This window comes from Columba livia, chromosome 21, assembly GCF_036013475.1.
Source record: "Columba livia isolate bColLiv1 breed racing homer chromosome 21, bColLiv1.pat.W.v2, whole genome shotgun sequence".
Lineage (NCBI taxonomy): Eukaryota > Metazoa > Chordata > Aves > Columbiformes > Columbidae > Columba > Columba livia.
Genome location: NC_088622.1, coordinates 2196688 through 2220793, shown reverse-complemented (window position 1 = coordinate 2220793; position 24106 = coordinate 2196688). Strand labels below are relative to the sequence as shown.

Sequence of the window (24106 nt, the reverse complement as noted above, 5' to 3'; positions counted from 1 at the left end):
GTAAAGGCCCAAGTAAAAAAGACATCCTACAGTAATCAAATATGGTTTATTTCTGTTAAAAAACACAGCCAGACCTCCCAGACACAGCAGATCTACAGTCAACTTACATCTAAATGCAAAGGAGGGTTGTTTGGGACAGCAGAACATTCAGAAGTGAATTAACCTGCAGAAATAGTGACTCTGCTCCTTAGGGATCACAGGCAAGTGAGGGTTCCCCTATGGGAAAGGACCTGCAAGAATCTGAGAAAGATTGAGTGCATAGAAAATGCTTTAAGAATCTGTTTTTAAAATAAATAAGACTACGGACAAACTAGAATAGTTTGAACTTCTAAAATTCCAAGACAGGAATAATGTCGTGTACCTCCAGATCTCACCCTGCAGTCCTGACAGCTCTTAGTTAAAATGTGATCCTGATTTCTGGCAAGGAAAAAGAAAACACATTAAGGTGCACAGCTCCATGCTCCATACATTAAAAGTTCAGTTCTCACAGTTGTTCCTCAAGCTTCAGATTTATCAGGCGTGTGGCAGATACTGCAACAACAGTACATACTTGACTATTTTTGCAGTTGCTGGCTAAATACTGTGTATTTCTCAAGAGATTCCATGCTCATGTTATCAGAATATTAAACTAAGGCTGTGTGTGCATAATCTTTGCCTCTATTGACAGATACATTTCCAAATGTCACCATCATATTTCAGCTACACTTGCCTTCTAATCATCAGGTGTGACAAGACAGAACTTGCCCACTCAAACTCTAAACTCATTTTAACATGAGATTATCAACTGAATTGATCCCTCTCTTGCAGTTCTTTCAAAAATCAATAGAATTCTGAAGAGCTGATATTTTTTCCCACTCACTGACAGACCTAAACCCAGCAATATTTCCAAAGCGTGGAGACAAGTATTTAATGAAAAAAGATTTAAGGGCATAAAAAGACTCTGAGACAAGGCATTCCACAACAAAAAAGGAGGGAGGGAGGGAATACTGGAACAGAAAGAGACAACAATACTTATATTTACATTATATTAAGAGAATAAATTTAATCAAATATAACATCTCACTTGCTTTTTCAGGCCACCCTTCAGAAAGAGGGTTTTTTACAGTGAGGATGGAACCGGAGTAAGAAGAAGTTTTCTGTTTTAGTAGTGGATGTGACCCTTGAGTTGCAAGATGCTTTCAGAGATTACCCCAAACCAGCCGTATTAACGAGCTTTCCAAGTGCTGACTGTACATTGCCCTGGCAAAAGCAGCTCAAAAGCAAAGCCTTCATCATTCATGAGTTCATCAGTGTCGTTAATTTGCGGAGAGGCAGGTAATTATACTAGTTTTAACAATGAATTTTAGTTACGTAGTAATCATACACCTGGGTGAACCCCATTGCTCTGTGCAACATATTTAAGTCCTCAAAGAAACCTTCCCTATTGTTTTAGAATGAAACTGGACTTTTTAAGACAAGCAATCTGGGATCTCTCCCATGCCCACTGCAGCAAGCACAGAACCTGTCACACCACAACCAGTTTTCTTTGTCACTTTTACAATAAGTTCTTCCCCACAGCTCCCAAAAATAGTTCAGCGATGGAGGAAGAACTTGTATTAAATTCCCAATAACACACAATTATAGTAGTTTGAGATGCATTGAGAAAAAAATATGGGAAGATCAGCCAATCAGTCTATGTATGGATATTCTCATGAGGTCAGAATACAAGTATTTGAACCGCAATCCCCTTTATTACAAAACCCAACATCTTTCAGTTTTAATTGTGATTTCCACGGGTCAGCAGCTATAAGGGCAGCAAGAAGAGTTAAATAGTTAAGAAGCCTCCATCAAACATAACGAGCCAAAAGCAGCTGAAACTTCAGCTGAATTAACTGTACAAACCATGTAGTCCAGAACCTGTGCCATTATTTACGGGCCATTCTTTTTCCCCTCATACCGAAGGCAGAGCTGTAGATCCTGCATATGGACGGAAGGTTTTTTACGTGTAGGACAACACACCGTAGGCATATGACACAGATAGCAGCAAAGGAACTTCCTGTCTGTTTGGGAGTTGGATTTTGTCTTTTCAAAAGCAAGAAAGTGCTTCTGAGCCCCGGGCAGGAGCGCGGGGTCAGAACTCCTCGTGGACGTTCCGTGCGTAGTCCATAAGTTTGCTGCCTGTGAAGTACTCGCTGTATTTCAGGATCTCCTCCAGCTCCAAGTGATGGTTTTGATTTTCATCTGCTACCGCTATCATTTGTTTCGCTTCATTTAGGGCATTGTATTCATTCATGGGATCCATATATTCCTAAAACAAAAAAGAAGATGATTTTCAGCCACTAAGCACTCATCAGAATTAGGAACCTTAGCTATACGTAAGTCAGCAATTATGAGACCAACACCTGAAAATAATATTTATTAAAAAAAACCCAAACCAAACCTCCGAAAGACAGGCAATCTCAGCTATTTTCTAGGCCATCGGGGCTCCATGTTTGTTGGCCATTGGGATTTTTTTGGTTTGCTTTATTTTGGGTTGGTTTTTTTTCTTGAATGAATAATAGGTTGGCAGTTACTCCTGGTGTAACTGAAAGTATGACTCATTGTCTCATTAACCACGCACCTAATGAAGCCTGTGACTTGCTTTCATGCACTCCAAATCCCTACGAGTGTCTAAGCGACAAAAAAACCCTAAAAGCATCCCTGCGAATAACAGTTACGCTACGAAAACTCCCCCTCCTTTTTAATAAAAAGCGTAACAACCATCTGCAAAGGCTAAAAAACTTGGGGTTGTACTATTGTTCTGTAAAGTCAGTTTTAAAAACACTGCAAGTATTTAAGGAACACTCACCTCCAGCTCTTCCATTGTGACAATGCCATCGTGGTTGGCATCAATGACCTCCTCAAATTCCTTCCTTCTGTCTTTCACCCAGTCGTCATCAATATCTTGAGCTTGTTGGTTCTCTACAGTTCCAACAGGTAACGAAATGAACTCTGACAGGGTGAGTTTCTTATCTCCGTCTTGATCTACAACAGGAATACACAGTAACTGAAAAGGATTTGCTTAATGCCCATTAAAAATGGGAAATTCTTTCATGTCAGAGGTGTCACGGGTACATTTGGTTAGCGGAAAACTCGATGTACTATGGTATACACGATGTGTGTCAACACAATGTATACACAATGTGTGTTAGAAAACATACAGTCATACACTAATAGGCAAAAAGAATGGTACTGGTCCTGAAAGACACGCCATATGGCAAGCTGGGCTTTTTTTGTTTCCTTTTTAATTGTTTTCTTACGGCTGCACCCAGCTTTCCCTGGTATTGGCATTTGGGTAAATTAACCCCCATAAAAGACAGTGTGCTGGAAACTCTTCATATTTATTAACTAACAACTAGCAAAGTCATAATTATCTTTTTTTTTTTAATTCAGGTGCTCCAGCAGTTTTAAATATGCATCAGAACTGACTCAACAGAAAAAACCCCGTGTGTATCAATACCTATGAATTTAAAAAAATACATTATTTTCTTAGAAACCTCAACCATTTTTTTCCACTTTGATGACTGTATGTCACAATTCTTACACAGTTGCTGTACCGGGGAAGTACAAAGCAATTAATGCCCTCCTCACACAACATTAACATATTTTATCATATTTTACTATTAATCACAGAATCACAGAATGTGAGGGATTGAAAGGGCCCTGGAAAGCTCATCCAGTGCAATCCCCCCATGGAGCAGGAACACCCAGATGAGGTTACACAGGAAGGTGTCCAGGCGGGTTGGAATGTCTGCACAGAAGGAGACTCCACAACCCCCCTGGGCAGCCTGGGCCAGGCTCTGCCACCCTCACTGAGAAGAAGTTTCTTCGCAGATTTAAGTGGAACCTCTTGTGTTCCAGTTTGAACCCATTACCCCTTGTCCTGTCACTGGTTGTCACCGAGAAGAGCCTGGCTCCATCCTCCTGACACTCACCCTTTAGATATCTGTAACCATGAATGAGTCCCCCCTCAGTCTCCTCTTGTCCAGCTCCAGAGCCCCAGCTCCCTCAGCCTTTCCTCACACGGGAGATGCTCCACTCCCTTCAGCATCTTGGTGGCTGCGCTGGACTCTCTGCAGCAGTTCCCTGTCCTGCTGGAACTGAGGGGCCACAACTGGACACAATATTCCAGGTGTGGTCTCCCCAGGGCAGAGCAGAGGGGCAGGAGAACCTCTCTGACCTACTGACCACCCCCCTTCTAATAATCAAACCTTTTCTACCATTGCTACAGCGACCCTGCAATGCACTTCAGTGTGAAGCAGCGTCAGGTGTTGGATTCAGAATATCTTTCTCACATACCATTTTCTGCTGTTCATTTAACAATCAGACACCAAATTTAGTCTTGAGAGGCGCACAGACAACTCCGCAGAGATTCCAGCATTTGCACTAACAAACTGGTTTTTTCTTACTGATGACAGTAGAAGGTGTGTAGAACAGAGCAAGTAAGATGCGCCAACACTTCAGACAATGACAGTGCAATGACCTGACAACGTCAACCCAACAAAATGGTTCGGCAGTAAACCACAGCCAAGAAACACATTTTCAAATGGCATACCCAAATCGCGGATGATTTCTTTCACCATGAACTTCAGCATCCCCCTACTATGCTCTGGATGAAGAAAGGACAAGAATTCTTCTTCATTCAACAGGGAATCAGGAGGTGGGTTGTCAGCTTGGTACCACCGATCCTTCAGGTTATCTAAAACTTCCTGTGCTAGAAATTTAAGAAAAACATTTAAGCTCTCATGTTCAACCTATTTAAAGTTCTTAAAATATACCTTCCCCTGTTACTCAACTGTTTAGACAAGGGTGACCTATGAATCTGCTATTTTACAGTCCAGCTCCCAGGGAAAGCAGGTGCGGAGGGGAACCAAACCGCTATTAGTTTCACCTAGTTTGTGCTGCAACATTAGGAAATATCCTTTCACCAAACAACTGAACTGAGATGAGGAAATGAAAATAAAGATAATATATTTATTTAATAAACTGTCTTAAACAGCTCCTGTAAGCTTCTGGTTGCTGAGTTACAAGGAGAAGAAACCAAACCCAGGGTCACATCTACATTTCTGCACTGCCAGTTGCAATGATGAGTTAAGTCTTCAGAGAACGTTTTTTTGTGAAGAGTAAAGAAATCCTTCAGAGTCTTCATATGAATCTCAGGGCAAGTCTGCAAATGCCAATGTTTAGTTACACCAAGGACACAAATAAATGCAGAAGAAATCATTTGCTTATGTTTTTGCAGTGTAGCCAGCCTCAAATGTTGGAAGCCACAGGTCAATCTCCCTTTGCCTTCCTTTCTTACTCAGTTTTACATGAAACTCAACTGTCACCAGTTGAAACCGTCGTTGTCTGTGTAAGTTAAACAAAGTCGTGTCCCTAGTTTTGGCCAAACTGCACTGTGCTTCTGAGCAAGACTCAGAACATGCCCAAAGACCTGCACGTTCAGTTGTGTTTTATTATACAGACCGAAAAAGAGCATTTTGACACTGCACTGGGGTATGAACATGAGTTGTGCCTCTCATCCTCAGGAAGCGGTAGATAACTAATTTGATTTTCCCAAACAAGGCTTGGTACCTAGGTAGAAAAACTATTCTGTACGCACTTTCCTTATTCAGCAAATCTTTTATCTGATGAGCATTCCCGTAAACTGCAGTTAACCACACCGCCATCCAACACCCTGCACAGGTGTTTTCCCTGCCAGAAAATTCAAAGACACATTTGCATTTTAGTTGCTTTTTGATAAACGGAAAATGTAACATAACCTACTTTTAAATGACTAATTCCTGCAAGGAAAGGCAAAGGCTTCACGTTTTACTTAACAGTAAATTTAAACACTTCTGGAGGGGGGAAGAGGGGAGATTAGTGTCTGGACTTGCCGTGTTTACACCAAGCCAGATTCAAATGAAGGTTTCAAACGTAACACGGAAGAAATGATCAATCTCACTAACCTAAGGAATTAATCTCTCTAGAGAGAACTTAAACGCAACATGAAACAATTGTTAGGCAACCATCTGCTATTAACTTTTAACACACTTTGCAGTGCCCAAGCACGCACCTATTCAAACAACAGTGGTAGCACACACACCCCTCCTCGATTTTTTTCTTATATTAAGAACAGTTTCGACTTTCAGGTTTTAGGAAAGTAAAAGAAAAGCCAACACACACACCAACAGTCTGCACTTACTTTCTTCATCTATTTTGAGCTCTTCATTGTTTTTGATCTTCTCTGCAACCTCTTTTTCATTAAATCCCTTACTCGCCAAAAATTTAATTTTATATTCATCCCAGGACACATGGCCTGTAGGAAAGAGCAACATCTCAGCCACGACAGTATGCTTAATGACAAATTGGGTCACGTTAATTAAAACAGTACGTGCTAAAATCTTTTAGTTTAAGACTATAACCATCACACTAAGCTTTATGAATGTCAATATGAGAACTATCACCCAATTCACTTTTCTATGTCGCTTTAGCCCAGATAAGCCTTGTGAAAATAACCTATTAATGTCGCTGTCCCCATCCCAACTCTGGCAGAGCCACTTGTTACAACTTCCTCTGACTGCAAGGAAATAATGGATACAGAACTACAAAGCTGACCGGAGCACATCACTTCTTTGCTCTTTTGTCTTCTGTATGGATCAAACCTGTCGTGATTACACACAGCCCAAAGGAACGTGGATCTCGTCACAGCACATCCAAAGAGCAGCCAGTAGGTTTGGCAAATACCCAGTTTAGACGCCATCAGGAGACGGAGGAATTGTTCATCTTACCATCACCATCGGGGTCCACAGCTCGGAAGTGCATTTTGTTCTCTTCCACAGCTTCCTGGAAATGTTCATCTGTCTTTTCCATGATCCAGCGCTGCATCTCTTTAGCACCTATCTTTTTATCATTATTTACATCCACCCTATGGATGAAGAGCAAAAAGAGGATTAGATTCGAGGATCGAGGTCAGGGGGACATGTGGTGTATTTTTCAGCTTCTCAACTGATTATTCAAAAATAACAAACATGGGTTGCTACAGAAAAGAGTGAATTTATAAACCTCTGTGAGAAGTAGTACATTCATTGAACTAAAGAGTAAGCAAGTTAGTAATTTATTCCATAATTAAATTTAAGTAACTACAATATCTAGGTTACTACTCAGTGAAAAACATTCAGCTGTGCTTCACTTTGCTGGAACTCATCGCAATATTATGTTTTGGAGTAACTTTTTAAAGCAGAGGAAACCATGAGTACATCACTCACGGCCCATCAGCTCATTTCCCCCGGGTTCGGGACTGCCGGCTGCTGCAGACTTTCACTACTTAGAAAAATGTCTTGTCCAACATCCTCTCAAACCATGAACCCCCTCTCAGTTTCTCTCTTCAAATCCTTTTTACCTTGACCTTCCCAGCTCTCTGCAGTTACTGATGAGCCGCCTCCCTGTGTCTGTCTAGATCGTATCACAACTGTCACGACCACTGAAAACATAATGTCAATACCCTTGGTGCAAAGACACTCCAACTATTTAATACTTTGACTGTTGTAAGCAGAAAAAAAAACCAACCTTGATCTCTTGGAACACGTTACAGCTGATAGTTTTTAATCACAGAATCACAGAATCGACTGGGTTGGAAAAGACCTCAGAGATCATCAAGTCCAACCCTTGGTCCAACTCTAGTCCGTTTACTAGATCACGGCACTAAGTGCCATGTCCAATCTCAGTTTAAAAACCTCTAGGGACGGCGAGTCCAGCACCTCCCTGGGCAGCCATTCCAATGCCTGACCACTCTCTCTGTAAAGAATTTCTTTCTAATATCCAGCCTAAATTTCCCCTGGTAGAGTTTAAGCCCATGGCCCCTTGTCCTATTGCCGACTGCCTGGGAGAAGAGACCAATCCCCACCTGGCTAGAACTTCCCTTCAGGTAGTTAATTGTTAACACATTTAAAAGTTCTGCACATGCATTTGTTCCCCAGTAGGTTTGAGTTACCAGGCTCACTCTGCTTTGTCAAAGGATGTTTGTACTCAGTGCTATTGAGCTTCAGAATTAAACTTTCTCTACCTGATTAAAATTAGCAGCAAATGTCCAATCTGACAATCCGCTGTTCTCCCTGATGAACCACAAATACTGCTTTTGTGTATTAAGATACACCGCCAAAGCATCAATCCTATTAATGCTTATTTCATTTAAAAAGTTAATACAAAAATTACACTTGAAGAACAAACACAAAACCAAAACCATGACGCTTTCAGGGGTTTTTTGAGCATATCATTAAGTATTTATTCAAAAAAAGATAAAACACTGTTTAAAACTGAAAAGACATCACTAACGTTTTAGGAGGGAAGATTCTATTTAAAGCATACCAAACCCACTCTTGTTCAGTTAAAAGAAAACACAACAAAGAAAACAACAACAAAAACCCCCAGCTCAGTTCCGGCTTTTTTATCTGTTAGCATCACTGCCTTAACAGCACTGAAGTGTTAGCATTGAAACTCAAATTATTAAATATGTGATTTGCCTTTAAATGTCAGCTAAATGTTAAAAGCTTAAGCCAAATAACCTCAGAACCTGATCTTCTGCAACATTTCGCTATATTAAGAAATGCAGCATTAGTGGTTTTAAATATTGTATCACAACTTTCCACATACACACGCACGGTATCAGCAATTTTTCAGTATCGATGGCACGACCAATAAAACGGTCACGTGGCACCAGGTGAAAATACGTGGGGTTTGAGATGGAACAGGTGCTGCCAAAATCAAGAAGGGAAAACGAAGCATTTTCCCCTTCAACATTTAACATTCTGGTTTCCTTAGATCAAAGCGAGCCAAGTTACTATTTCCAAGCAGTACTTTCCAGCTAAATCACATTGTAACTGGGGAGAAAGGTAAAAACATCCTATTTATTGCCCTTCTAGCTCAGGAAAGTACACATTTGTTCTGTGCTTGAATTTATCAGCTCTGCTCAGTACGTGTAATTTAGTTTACAAGACAACGGGCCCTTAGAGACAAGGCTCACGAGATGGAATTCCAGCTTAACCGCCATTGATTTGGCAAAACCCACGTTACCATAAATACACTCGATGGTTTTCAATATCCTTCCTCCTCCTTTCCCAGCAACACACACCTACACAACCTGAACTACACCAGACAGCAGACAAATTTGCTTTAGATTCTAGGAAAATTTGAACTATTTAAACGGAGACTACAGCAAGTGGGGCTTTTTTTTTGCAATTAGAAGAAGAAAGGATGCCAAGTAAGCTCCTCTCTCAGACTTTCTTGATCTGAAGATACCTGAGCACTTGCCCTGGGCAGGAAATGAAGACTTCACAAACCGCGACCAGGATTTTCTGCACCGTGCTAAATTTCACAGGGGAAAGTGGAAATACTTGTTCAAACAACTTCTGTAGGCCAGTGAAATGACTTCAGTCACATCCACCTCCTTGCCTAGAAAAACACAGTTTGGGGAGCTTTTCTTCTATGTTTCAACTTGATTTTCAGTAATACTGGATGGTTTTAATGGATTTTTTGATATCATGCGGGCAAGCTGTAAAACCTCAACTGTCATTGATGAAAAACACGTCGTGTGTTTTCTTTATGTCTTGAAATAAAATGTTTCCAAAGCATCTGGAAACCTGTGACTTACCCTGGTGTTCAGAGGTTCATGGTATTTATCTTTACACCCAGCCTTTAAGAGCAGGTCTAGAACAAATTCCTCAGAAAGCTTTCCTAACCTGATCAGCCAACAGAGTGTAATTTTAAGTAAGTATCTGAGTCAAGTTGATCTTGAATCCAATTGCTTTACGCCTCCTAAGACAACCCACAAACAGGCAGAAACGGAGTTTGCAATTTGTGAAAGACAATTTACTAACCACGAGTCGAACGTTTCTACTAAACATACAGCAATAAAGAAAATGAAACCTTCTAAGCATAATCGTAATATCTGTATATATTCCAGCAATGAAGTGGTCTGAATAGCAGACATAATAATAAAGGCGTCTACTCTAAATGAAATACACACTCTAGTTTGCCTATTCCTTTAGCTGCCTCTACACAGAACACCAGAAAGAAAATCCCACGTCCTTATTGATATTTTTCCCTGTTAATGAAAAGCTTGCAGAACAAAAGCTTTGTTAAGCCTTCTCATTTTACCTCAAGCATATGTGCATCCCCACACCATCACCGGCATTAAGAGCAGCAATGTAACTTAAGCTGTCCTAACAGAATTAATCCTCAGTTACAAAAACGAAACTAAAGCAAATTCTGCCACCTTGTGTCCAAAAAGTACGGCTGGATTTGGACTTCCATCCTATTTACTGACCTCCAAACATCTGACAGTTTATGAGCTGACACAAACCTTATCTAGCTCCTCATCATTAAGTTTTTTAATTATTACAGAAAAAAAAAACGTGCAAATTTTACTCTGAAATCAGAGAGAGGGGCTGTGCTCTTAACTTACTTTGAAAAGATGACCATGAGCTTCTTCCTGTTTTTTCTGGGTTCTGAATCTTCCTCAAACTCTTCCATCTCTTTGCCCAGAAAAACCTCCTGATGGAATTCTTTGTTAAGGTGTCCGTCCATCTCCATCTTGACCCCATTCAAGTGATCTGGGGGCAAGATCTCGTTCTCATCTTTACTGTCAGCTGCCTTTTCTTTGAGGGCTGAATTATTTGCGGGCCTCGCGTAAACATCCATTAGGAGAAATACAAACAGAAGGGACAAGTACAGAGACCCCAAACCGCAGAGGAAGGCCTGTCTTGACATCATTTTTTCCCTTTTTATTCAAAGTGTCAGCTGATTAAGTTGCTGTGAATGGATTAAATGACCTAAAGAGGAGAAAGCACACGCAAGTTAAACTCTAGAACTTTATACCACTAATAAAACATCTCCTAAAAGTCAGAACCTACACAGACACAGGAGTGTTTGTGGTGAAAGAGTAAAAAAGCCTGATAAATAATAAATACAAAAGAGTAAGTTTCCAGCCTGCACAGCTGTGGCCTCTTTCGAACGCTTTGAAAGACAAGATGCTTTAAATGGCCTAGTTCTGCTCTGGAAACGCTCTTCAGGCGTCACGGCAGGAAATGAGAACTGAAACCCAAACGCCCAAACACTCGCTGAGAGCCCAACCCAGCGCTCCAGGACAGGCCGCACTCACTCACCGACAGCCCCGGGGCGCTCGCTATGCCCCTTCCCTGCGGAACCCGAGGACGGAGCCCCTGAGAACGGTGACCGGCCGCCGGGAGGCCCGTCCGGGCCTCGCTGTCCCTCACAGACCCGACCCCGGACCCGCTCCCGCCGCGCAGGAACCGGCGGAGGGAGGACAGGAACCGGGCGAGCGCGGCGCAGGAAGTGCGTCACAACGCCGTGCGTGCGTGAGGGGCGCGGAGCGGCCATCTTGGAGTAGGGCAGGGGCATGCGGCAGCCATTTTCCCTCCCAGCGGGTCCTGGCAGATCCGTCGCAGCTGCCAGGACCTGGCGGTTGGCGTAACCCGTTAAAAAAGGGAAACTCCGGGTGCTGAAAACGTGAACACGCTTGGGAGCCCCTAAATTCTGCCTTTTGTCCGTAAGACGCCACTAGCAATCCCTATAAAATCACAACAGCGGCTGTTTTCCCTATGAAACCACACCACACGGCTGATGTGTTCTACTGTGCCACGAAGAGGCGGCACCAAAGCTACCATGAGGCTTAGAGGCACAGCCAGCCGCAGGCCCTCCCGAGGCTGAAACGGCAGCTGTCGCGATTTCCCTTTATCGTGACCCAAAACCGCGACCGGCGCGACACGCCGCGCCCGGAACCAAAATGGCGGCGTTTCGCCCTCGCTGCCCTGCTCTAAGATGGCCACCGCGAGTCGCCGCCGTGTGCGGTCACGTGGCGCAGGGCGCGGCCCCGCCTCTCCCCGCTTCCCCCACACGGCAGGCGGCGAGCGGAGCGGCGGGACCCACCGGGCCCACGGCGGAGGCCCAGCAGGTAGGCAGGGAGCCGCTCCTCATCCCGCCCCAAGCCGCTTCCCCGAGGAGAAGGGAGGAAAAAGTCCAGGAGGAGACATGAAACCACCTCTGAGGGACGGGGAAGCGCGGTGAGGGCTTCCCGCAGGAATCTTGACCCCTCTCGGCGGCTGTACGCCGTTCCCGCCTAAAGCTGCGGTGGGCGGGCCGAGGCCTCCTCGCCCCGCCGAGGCCCTGCGGCCATGAAGCTGCTGCGCCTGTTGTGCCGCCACAAGACGGCCCTGGGCCTGGGCGGCCTCTCGCTGTTCGGCGCCGTCCTGCTCTACCTGGCCAAGTGCACCTCGGAGGGGCTGCGGCCACTGCCCGCGCCCCGCGGGCTCCCGCATCAGCAGCCCGCGGTCCCACCACCCCGTGGGCCGCACCCCCCGGCCGCCCCGCCACCTTCCCCTGAGGAAACCGCCTTCCTGGCCGTGCTGGTCACCAGCGGGCCCAAGTACAGCGAGCGGCGCAGCATCATCCGCAGCACGTGGCTGTCGGCCGCCGGACGCCCTCCTCACGACGGCATCTGGAGCCGCTTCGTGGTGGGCACGGCCGGGCTGGGCGCCGAGGAGCTGCGGAGCCTGGAGCTGGAGCAGAGCCGGCACAGGGACCTCCTGCTGCTGCCCGAGCTGCGCGACTCCTACGAGAACCTGACCGCCAAAGTCCTGGCTGCCTACGTCTGGCTGGATCAACACCTGGACTTCCAGTTCGCCCTCAAAGCCGACGACGACACCTTCGTGCGCTTGGATGTGCTGGTGGAGGAGCTGAGGGCCAAGGAGCCGCGGCGCCTCTACTGGGGCTTCTTCTCCGGCCGCGGCCGAGTGAAATCCGGCGGCAAGTGGAAAGAGAGCGCCTGGGTGCTCTGTGACTACTACCTGCCCTACGCCCTGGGCGGCGGGTACGTGATTTCTGCAGATCTGGTGCGCTATTTGCGCCTCAGCAGGGACTACCTGAACATGTGGCAGAGCGAAGATGTGTCCCTGGGGGTCTGGCTGGCCCCCATCGACGTGAAGAGGGTGCACGACCCTCGTTTCGACACCGAGTACAAGTCCCGAGGGTGCAACAATAAGTACATAGTAACTCATAAGCAAAGCATCGAGGACATGCTGGAAAAGCACCAGACGCTGGCTAAAGAAGGAAAGCTCTGTAAGGAGGAGGTTAAGCTCAGGCTTTCCTACATGTACGACTGGGGAGTGCCTCCTTCACAGTGCTGCCAGAGGAAGGATGGAATCCCCTGAGAGGCCGGGGAACAGGCGGAGTGTTGGTGGACGCTGTGAGCTCGGTTACTGTTACTTGGGGAGAATCCCAGTAGCAAGGGCTTCAAAGTTATTCAAAAAGATTTTGCACGATTCGTTACGTCATGATCAACGGAACCCTGAAACTCCTAAGAGCTGTTGACGTGGGATGATGTAGAGATGCTTAAAAAAAAAAAAGTGACAAAAAGCAAGGAAAGGCTCATATGGCAGGATAACACGTTGCAAAATATGGATAGTAGAGAAAATTTGGGGGAGATAACTTGGATGAAAAGTTGCTGGAAGATCTTTAACAGATTCCAAGATTTATTCTGCTAGAGATCGCAGCAGGTCTCTATGGTGGGGCAGATTGTGAAACCAGCATTTGCTGTTTATTTCTTGGCAAGGAAAGAGTGTCAGTTTGGCAAGGTCTAAAGGTTCTGGCGGGGCTGCAAATGAGCCACTGTTGCGGGTGGGAGCAGGTGCCTGGTTATTGACACCGGTGGTCAAGTAAAGGGAAGAATTTGACCTGGATATTCGTGTTAAGGGAGGGAGAGTCAGTCTGTTCTCTGGCGAGTGCTCCAGTTCACGAGAACGAAATTATTACCTTCTGTTTAACTCATCTCTAGGATTTTTCCTGTTTTCAGGACATAATGTACATAAAATATCCGGCAGCTATGGAGTAAGTCTGGATTTAGAAAGGTGAATAAGCTACGGTATTTGGGAGATATAGAATATGTTATTTTGGAGGCAGATAGTTACGCTACAAAGTGAGCCTGCAGCTGCTGTGCAGAGGTGTCCCCCCCAAATTCCTGTTTGAAGAGAACTTTGTCTCTCTGTTCAGGACCTACATTGTGATTTAAGGAGATTTAATCCCCCAGCAGTCACTGGGATCCCCAAAGCTGAACTGTGCGGGTTCCTCTTCTCCAACTGCAGCTCAGAGCGGAACTAAAACTCATTTTACAGGAGATGTAAGTTAATTGCTCAAGTGATACGTCAATGAATGTCCCTTAATCCTGTCTACACTACAAATAACTCCAGTTCAGACAGAGCTTGTCGGCGGCAGGTTAATATTGAACAGGAAACACAGGCAGGACATCCTTGGCCATAGAATGGATGACTTAGACAATTTCATTGCATTATTTATCTTCAAACCTTTAGGTAAGCCTATAACTCAAATGCTTTTAAATGGCAGCTGCTCTAATACACAGAAATACTTTTTTCCCAGTGTTAATACAGAGCTACTGACTTCCAGAAACCTTTGTCAGCTGCGGATCTTGCGGTAGAAGCAGAGTTTTTGCTTTTATGCCTGAAGGGCATTCTTAATTCTCAGTTTTACTGTGTGTTGCACACTGCACTTTCATACCATTTCATTCCGTCCCTCCCACCTGCAGGAACAGACTCATTGCAAAGACAAAAATAAAGAAGAGGTGCCAATGTCTCGGTATTTTTGCTTCTTAAATTAGCCAGTTAGCAGTACATACCAAAGGAGTCGAGTGGTTTTTGTTATTCTTCTCGTTTTGATTAATTTATTGAGGATTAGGAAAAGTCTTCTGCAGAGGATGATAATTCTCCATGTTGAAGTCGTGAACAAATCTTCTAAAACCAAGGAAGATACTGAAAAAATGAGTTATGTTAGCATGTGTCCATTCTAACGCACGCTTCTGTATCAACAGATAAGCAGATGCTCTTTTCAGCAAGGTCTGCTATTCCAGAACAAGAATTTAACAAGATTACAGGAAATTTAAATTGATTTTAGCATTTTAAAAACCCATCTCGTTGCCATTTGGGGTTCACTAGTATTGTGTGTATATAGGTGATTACATGCTTGTAATGTATTTATTTATAATTATTGAAAACGTATTATGTATAGGAAAAATAAGATAGTTCAATGTCATTTTGAATTTGTTTGAGGAGGTTCTGTAACATCCATGAGAATTATGTATCAAGCAGAGCTTGGATTTCTGGGTGTAGAAGCTGTTATTTAAGGTACTGCAGATCAAACCTCCGCTTTGTGTCTCTCAAGCTGGTCAGAATGTGCTTCTTATCCATTTTATCAATAACTGCGCTATGGAAATCATTTACAACGCCGACTTGGACTCTCCGTACCCACAACTCCCATCCTCGCCCCCAAAAAAGCGTTTTTCCTTGCTGGCAAAATCAACAGCTGCAAAATGCTGGATCCCCCTTTGATATTTGACCCCATGGAAAACGTTTGTGTACAAATACTTGATAATTAAGCGATTCTCTTGATGAATTTCTCATACGAGTGTCGGGAAGAGAGTGGAAACCCTGGAATTCAGAGCCACAGGGCCCGGTGCCCACCAGGGTCTGATGTTACGAGGTGGAGTTGGGAAATGATGGTGATTGCTCAGAATTCCTCGTACCTGGATGTTGCTTCATTAAACCCTTTTTCTTGGAGGTTCCCCATGTTTTGCCCTTGTTGCAAAACAAATTAACACAGAAGATTTGACAGATTCGTGTCCTTCGGTGAATGATTTTAGTTTTCTTGGTAGACGTCCCCTTCCTGGAAACACAGCGCTTAGATCTCAATCCTCGTTAACTGAGGAATTCCACAAAAATAAAAGGTTTTAAGACTTTTTTGCATATTGTAAGAGCAAATGGAATCATTTAGGAGAGCAGACATCCCATATGTTGTATGGAAAAGCCTAGAAAAACATTAGCAAGCACAGGATTATTTTTATTTTCTATTTTACTAGAAAGAACTTGCGTGTGAAAGCCTTGTTAATGTTCTGAATAATTGCGAAAGTCTATTCCAGAAGTGAGTCACTAAAGTTTTAGAACTTAACATCTCCAGCCAAATTTCATTTTCAAGTCCATTTTGTCTAAAGCAAAATATAAAGCCCATTTTGAACAATGTACAGATTTGAGTGTTTTAAAAGCAGGAATTGAAGGCTGGTTTTTGTAGCTTCTCAGGACCAGGTTCTGTATTTCCTGACGTCATCTCACTAGTTTATGATGGTTTTGTACTTGAAAACTATGGTGTCATCTTTGTCTCTTGAAAAACAATTATATCAGAACAAGAAGTGTTATTGTATCCACTCTTAGCGATATGTTGAGCTTCTTTCTTTAACAGTGTTTCTGCTGATTTCCAATCTTTCTCCATTCTGGACTAGCATGGAGTTGATCTGTAACACTATTGCGCTTTGGGGGATTATTTCACGGAATCCCAGAATGTGAGGGGTTGAAGGGCCCTGGAAAGCTCATCCAGTGCAGTCCCCCCATGGAGCAGGAACACCCAGATGAGGTTACACAGGAAGGTGTCCAGGCGGGTTGGAATGTCTGCACAGAAGGAGACTCCACAACCCCCTGGGCAGCCTGGGCCAGGCTCTGCCACCCTCACCATGAATAAGTTTCTTCTCATATTTAAGTGGAACCTCCTGTGTTCCAGTTTGAACCCATTGCCCCTTGTCCTATCACTGGTTGTCACCGAGAAGAGCCTGGCTCCATCCTCCTGACACTCACCCTTTAGATATCTGTAACCATGAATGAGGTCACCCCTCAGTCTCCTCTTGTCCAGCTCCAGAGCCCCAGCTCCCTCAGCCTTTCCTCACACGGGAGATGCTCCACTCCCTTCAGCATCTTGGTGGCTGCGCTGGACTCTCTCCAGCAGTTCCCTGTCCTGCTGGAACTGAGGGGCCCAGAACTGGACCTCCTAGACTGTGGCTGGCCGGCCGAGCAGTCCTTCCAGCAAACATCAGGGAAGTTCAAATCCCCCAGCACAACCAGGGCCTGTGACTGTGAGGCTGCTCCCAGCTCTCTGTAGAGGCATTGTCAACTTCCTCACCCTGATCTGGTGGCCTATAATAGACACCCACAATAGGATCACCCTTGCCAGCCTGCCCCTTAACGTTCACCCATAGACTCTCGTCTCGCTCCTCATCCGTGCCTGGACAATACTCAATACATTGTAGTTGCTCTGTCACATAAAGAGCAACTCCACCAGCACGCCTGGCTGGCCTGTCTTTCCTGAACAGGACACAGCCACCCACGACCACATGCCAGTCACGTGTGCTGTCCCACCGTGTCTCCGTAATTGCCACTAGGTCATAATCTCCTGCCCTAACACAGGTTTCTAACTCCTGCTTATTCCCCACGCTGCACGCATTGGTGTGCAGGCATTTCAGAGAGCGAGCTGAGCACACCCATTTCACCCCAGGGGTATGGGAGGCCTCCCAGCCTTCAACTCTAGAGTGATGTGCCACTGATGCAAGCCCAGCTACCACCCCATCCCCCTTTGAGCCTAGTTTAAAGCTCTCCAAAGGAGCTCTGCTAATTCCTGTCCCAAACTGGAACTCGCTTCCAACCCTCGTCATCTGTTCTGTCCCCTACCTCTGTCCAACAGCGACAAGCCAGGGGCTGTCTCAGGTCTTCTCCCTCTGCCTGACAGGGCAAGGGGTTCATCACCTTTTGGGGAGTATCCCCTGGAGCCTCTCTGAGTGGCACACCAGGGAGTTACTCCACCACTCGATTTCCTTTTCACGCTCCCTGATGGTCCTCAGTGTCTCAATCTCCTCCTTAAGCTTTGCAGCCATGTAGAGCAGGTCTTGCACCTGCTCACCCCTCACACGGGTGGGATGCTGGCCATCCTCACCCGGCAGCAGCAGGCTCTGGCACTCCCTGCAGCCAGAAACCCGAACAGCCACGGTTCAGGGCAGACAGTCCGTCTGAGTTGCTACAGTCTTCAGACAAGCTCTGTTTCTGGTCCAGACCATGGTCAGCAACGGTATGAGACAGTGGCAATAGGTGAGAGTCTAACTAGTAAAAGGTGACAACCTCTACACCCCAGTGCACGAGTTACCACACCCGCTGCTGCAGCACAGCGTGGGTGCCACTCACCCGTGCCACAAGCCCATTGTCCCTTCCAGCACCAGGAGCTGGAAAAGCCCTCCCGGAGGCTTTTTCAAGACGAGGAGCGGGGGTGTGATCGCCCTCGCCACAGTAACCCCTGCTCCACATCAGCTGCTCTCACAAGGGCTGCCGGGCCTCTTGAAAACGAAAGTGCCCTATTGAGAGGAAAAATACCCCAAAAAAGGCTTCTCTGTGCCTCGAAGATTCCGCTTAATCGGGACTTTCTGCTGATGGGAGGTGGCCCCTTCTTTATAAAACAAGCGTGTTCTTGCTGCTGCTGCCCAGACCTTGGAAGCACATTTTGAGCCCTGGTCCAGAGAAACATTCTGGTTTAGGTAAATAAACCCATTATTTGACCCCAAACGCGCAAGAGGATTCTGGGTAAGCCCACGTTACTTCGGGTCAGCACTGTCCTGGTTCTCACTAACAGTTCTCAATTACCTGCTCGGACTTTTCTTGGAGGTGTTTGTAAAAAGTACATTCTGTAGTTTTCCCTTTTAACATCAAAGTGTCACGGTCCCCTCTGACGCAAGGAAAGCTTTGGCAAATTCAATATATTATTAGCATATAGGTCAGTTCCTAAGCAGAGAGCAAAAGGTGCATCTTATGTAGCCCATAGTGAGCATTTAACTTACCTGCTCAGTATTAAGTATTTCTGTTGATGTATTTGCTGAGGTGGAAGCACAGAGAAGCAATAAACACGCTTCGCCAGTGCATTAATAACTTAAAACCACTATGAAGATCTATTCAAACTTGAAATAAGATTGGAACACAATGTTTTTTGCTGCTGTTCCACTGAAATCAGAGACATCTCAGCATCTACACACTGAGAAAGTCACGGTAAGGATGCATTTATAATAAGACTTCGTTTTTTTTTTCATAAATACTTCAAATTAACTTTCAGATTTGTTACCGAATCAAGGTGGTTATTTGGAATGCGCTATTTTCCTGTTTTCTCGCTCTATGCGGTTCGGTCACCAGATGTCACTACGTGCCTTGAAGAGCAAATAACGGGACGTGTTTCTTGGGTTAAAAAATCAAAGCAGGAATTTAAGCGGCATCCAAAGACAGTTGTTTATGACAAAATCTGTGTTCTCTAATAAGCATCTGCTGCTTAACACAGACTTAATGGATGATCGGGAAGAAAAGGAGAAACGTTTTCCTATTCAGAAACGGAATTCTGAAGGTATTATTGAGGATGGAGCCAACATAGTTTTCCTTGTAATTAGTCACTGATAATGCACACATAGGTTTTAAAGCCAAAAATTTGTAGGAGCCCACAGATACCCCCCCAAAAAACGCAGAAAGCAAACTAACTAAAAATGATGATCTTCATTTGGGTCAGTGAAGCTCAGACACCATCTGGGAGCTGCAAGAACTGGGGATTATGGAAAGATCATTAACTGTGCCTGTTATGGAAAAAATGCAGCTATGATTTGCCAAAATCTCTGGATGATTCTTCCTTGTCTGTTTGTGGTTAAACTGGCCCAAAATGTTACATCAAAGGGCTTTGTTGTTGTTGGGGGAGGGCTGGCAGGTGGAAGGAAAACAGCTTTTGAATGCAGTGGCCACTATAGAACAAGCCAAACAAACCCAAACCCAGTCAGCGCGTCCCCCCCGCGTCAAGATTTTCTGTGGTTTGATCAGCTGAAGATACAAGTGATTTGAGTTGTCAAATTGAGGGTTTTTAAGGGAATCTTTCCCCCCAAATAATCAAGGAAGAATTCAGTTCCAAAAAATGTCTGTGTGTGACTCCTCCTTGAACTTTCGTGTTGAAAATAGGTAGAAATGAAACCTATTAAAAATGATCAATGCACTGATTGAATCTAGGAGTTAACGGTTGGACTTGATGATCTTGAGGGTCTCTCCCAACCAAATTAAATCTAGGATTCTATTCCATGTCCCAAGGTGGTTCCAGCCCTGCCCGGGGTCCCATTCGGATCAGTCTGTAATGCGGGAATATTAATTTCTGCCATGGTGGGTATCGACTGATCCAGCTCTGGTCTCATTCAGCGCTGTTGTTGAGCTTTCACACCTTTTATACCCAGGTCACAAACATTGCATAAAATCCAGTCATACTTTCCACATCCTCTCCTCTTTGTTATCGGGTTTGATGGAAACATAGGGAAAAAAGAAAAGTGGAAAAATCTCAACGCTGATTCATGTTTTGATGAAAAGTCGAAAAGCCACAAGCCTGCACACCCACCTCATTCTGGATTTTGGAGATGCCGAGGCCATCGCCCCTGCCTGGCACAGCCAAAGGACATCCAGTCACCTAAGGCCACAAGCCCCATCTTCTGGTGGTCCAGATCACCCCCTGCTTTGCTTGACAGCCAAGACCCAGGGAACGCGAGTCCTGCTACGTCATCTGTTTACTTCTAGATGTGCAGGATTGGAATCTGAAGTGTCGGATGAGTAGAGAAGCTCCACACGAGGAGCCTCTAGTGCAAAGTGAGTACATGAGCGACAAAGTGAGTACATGAGCAACAGAAGGGGCTGAAAAATTAATAACACTGTCTTTGGAGAGGTGGTTGGTGTTGCCAGTGATCAACTGATGTGGGGTGCTGCCAAATGGCTCCAGTTGGCTTTGAAGCATCGTAGCGCAAGACACTGCAAAAACATTTATCCAGAACAGATCCCAGCCGCAAGAGTTACAAATATTTACTTTAAGTATTTACTTTAGCGAAGGACTCAAGCCAGAGATAGTAGATCTTGATTGCAAACATCCCAGCAACTGAGGTGCTAAGAACTGGAGTTTGGGGTCTAATCTTTCTGATCTTATCTTGTCTAATATATTTGTCTTTCTTTCCACGTCATGACCTCAAGAAAACGAGCGTTCTGTGTGCTGTAAATGCGCCGTGCTGAGCTCCAGGCCAGGACCCATGAAGGAGTCCAGGACCTAACACAGATTTAGGTGAATTTCTGTATCTGTTGCAGTTCTTTAGACATTTACACACTGCATGTTTGCGTGTGCAATATTTCCATGTGTCTCAGCCCTAATTCGCAGCCGGTCTCTTGTGGCTTCTCCGTGAATTCTGCCCTGTGTCCCTTCCTAAAAACAATTCCTGCTGAGTTTGACTGTAAGAATGTTAAAGGAATCTCCAGCCATATGAGGATTGTCCCAAATCTGAGGTGCTGTGCACAAGAGGTTTAAAAAGTTAGAGCTATTCTAGTTTCATTTACCATTCCCAATCGCCCTTTCACAGGGACCCCTGGTTAGTGAGATGTTTGGTGGGGTTGCCCTGAGTTCCTAATGTGCCATGTAACTGTTATTCCAACAGAACCCCGTGGAAATAGTTCTCAAAATGAAACTGAAAAGTACTCCATGCCTCAGTTTCTCCCTCAGTAAATTGATAATAACATTACCTTTTCTCAGAGCAAAGCTGTCCAAGGCCTTTGGGATCCAGGCATAGCTGGACTTATGGAAACGCCTTATTATCTTACACTTTATAAAACTCCAATCTCGCTCCCAAAAAGCTTCATCAAAGCAAAACTCATAGCTGGAAGGTTTATGAGGATAGGGAGAGGGGTAAGAAAACAATAAGCAAGATCTCATTTCTTAGGAGTAACAGATAGTCCCGGGAGGACATAATTGAAGTCTCTAATAGCTGCAGATAAGATCAGACTGAGTTACTATTTTCAGCCCCTCTCAGACATCAGGACTGGAGTCACCGAAATAAATTCTAAAACCTGAGACAAACGAAATGCAGCGATCAGGAAGCTGCAGGGTCCCAAAGAGCGAAAACCAGCAAGAAATACATCAATATTGCAACAGGGTGGAATCGGCCACTAGACAGGGATGCTGTCCCAGCTGTCCTAAGGGCTGGGGTCACTCACAAGGAGACAGATGCCTGTTTGGAGAAGGACTGAGATGAAAAGGAGGAACTTGAAGAGGTAAAATGACCTTGATTTTAATTCCAGCTGTGATAAGAGGAACTTTATCCTCATTACAGGGCACCAGCAACAGCTTTCTTCTCCATTTGCTCTTAGAAAACCTGCCATGTGTCTATAAATCCCTGTCCAAGGATCCCAGAAGAAGAAGAGTTGTGGGGGGGGGTTAATATCAAGCTTACAAAACCTGTGAGAAGTTACCAAGAAGACAGATCCAGGCTCTTCACAGTGGTGTATGGCAGGAGGACAAGAGGCAATGGACACGTTGAAATCAGAGAGGCTCAAACTGGACTAAATGAAACCTTTTTCATCATGCAAACAGTCAGTTATCGGAACATCTTGCCCAGAGAGGTTGTGTAGTTTTCAGCTATATAGGTTTTCAAAACCCAGCTGGGTAAAGCCTTGAGTAACTTGGTCTGTCCCCAAAGCTTTGAGCAGTAGTTTGGTCTAGAGACCTCTTGAGGTCCCTTCCAATGTCAGTGATCCCAGATTGACAGCACGTCTGCCTCTACTCGTCCTTGCAGAGCTCAGCCTTAGCCAGGGCACGTGCAAGACCAGAGATTGCATCAGCAGGCAGGGGAACGCTTGGGAAACGTCCATCGCTCGCCTGCCTCTGACACCTTGTTTATTCTAAAGCACTTGGCTCTCCACACCGTGCAGATGAAATAAGACATCAAAGGCCCTTTCTTCCCACCGCGTTCCCTTTCCACATTCAGGCCAAGGTCCAGATTGACCAGGGATTCCTTTGTGACCCAAGAAGTGCAGTTTTGAAGAACCGCTAGCAAAGAGCAGGCACGAACCAGGAGCAGGTTGGACGTGGCTGCAGATTCCTTGGTTGGGGAATTGCAAGAGGCTGAGTTAACAGGGGCTGGGAGAGGGATTATTCGGAGTCAAGAAAAGAAGACAGGCTCAGAGATATTACAGAACAGCTAAAAATGTATTGATAGTTGGAAGGACCTGTCCTTGCAGACAGGATTAGAAGCACCAGACCAGTTATTCCAGGCACACTGGAGCTAAAGGGAGCTCCTTCCATTTATCTCAGGTCTCCTTGCGCTGCACAACAGCCCTGACGTCTTGGATTGTCCCAGCGTCCCCGTTCCTTGGGTTACCCAGAATGTGATTTTTCTTCTCCCCACTGAAAACAACCTGTGATTCACTGATTTCTTTCTAAGCCGACACGCAAGTTCTGCCGTGCAATCAGTCTGTTTATTCCTCGCTTCCCCTTTCATGGGAGGCCTATGGCTTTCCATGGCTTTGCAGGCATCAAACGCTAATTTCACTTGGCTTTTGTCAGTGAAATGGGCTGGAACGGAGAGTCATAAACAATGGGATCAGTAACACTGATGTTTATTTAAAAGGCAGTTATGATTTTTTTTACTGTTTTTTGACTCTTGAAATCCAGCGTCTTTTTGCAGCTGGGTCCTTTCCCTCTGGCTTTAGAAAGGAAGATACTGAAGGTGGAGAAAACAAACACACACACAAAAAGATAGAAACGGGGATAAAAATGATCATTTATCATTGACCATTTCTCGTTGATCCTTGGGAGTCAACCCTGCAGAAGCCAACCCTGCATCTCACTGGCAGCGTGTGCTCAATAATCTTTCAGAGCTTTCTTCTTGTCATTTCCACAAAGCAGGTGGAAATGCAGAATGAATGCGTGCGGAGGCTTGTGTGGGTGCTAAAGCAGTAGATACAGATTTCTGCTGAGCAAATGTATTCCAACTCGGCCAACTGACTTCTCATTTCGCAGCTCTGCTGTTTGCAAGCCGGAGCCCAAAAAATCCCATTTGCCACAATACCTGTTGCTCCACAGCCGCCCCTCTGAGATGGTGGATTAGGCTGATGAGTCTATTCTATACCTAAGAAAACTCATGTGTTGCCTATGCACTGCCCCACAGGAGCTTTGGAGATCCATACGTTAAACCCCGGAGCATCCCGGTGATAAACACCTCCTCCTCCTGAAGCTTTCAGATTCGCACAGGACATCTTCTTGTTCTCGGTCAATGTTAGAAAGAAAACAGCATTGTCGATAACTGTGAATTGCACTAATTGGGATATTTAATACTCGGTTGCAATTGCACTGGTGCTGAAACCATGATACCCCGTCTATAAAAGACCCCAGTGTC

General features: G+C 45.0%; 2 protein-coding genes across 2 annotated transcripts; one reads left to right on the top strand and one right to left on the bottom strand.

Moving 5' to 3' along the window:
- Positions 1-27: 27 nt before the first annotated feature.
- SDF4 (stromal cell derived factor 4) lies at positions 28-11360 on the bottom strand. Its single transcript, XM_005514291.3, has 7 exons — positions 11160-11360; positions 10460-10826; positions 6789-6925; positions 6203-6316; positions 4574-4732; positions 2828-3003; positions 28-2287 (listed from the first exon to the last, which is right to left on the bottom strand). Exons 2-7 carry the CDS (start codon positions 10765-10767, stop codon positions 2111-2113), a joined length of 1071 nt encoding a protein of 356 aa, XP_005514348.1. The 5' UTR covers positions 10768-10826; positions 11160-11360; the 3' UTR covers positions 28-2110.
- Positions 11361-11870: 510 nt separating this feature from the next.
- B3GALT6 (beta-1,3-galactosyltransferase 6) lies at positions 11871-16280 on the top strand. Its single transcript, XM_005514366.3, has one exon. It carries the CDS (start codon positions 12189-12191, stop codon positions 13221-13223), a length of 1035 nt encoding a protein of 344 aa, XP_005514423.2. The 5' UTR covers positions 11871-12188; the 3' UTR covers positions 13224-16280.
- Positions 16281-24106: the final 7826 nt, after the last annotated feature.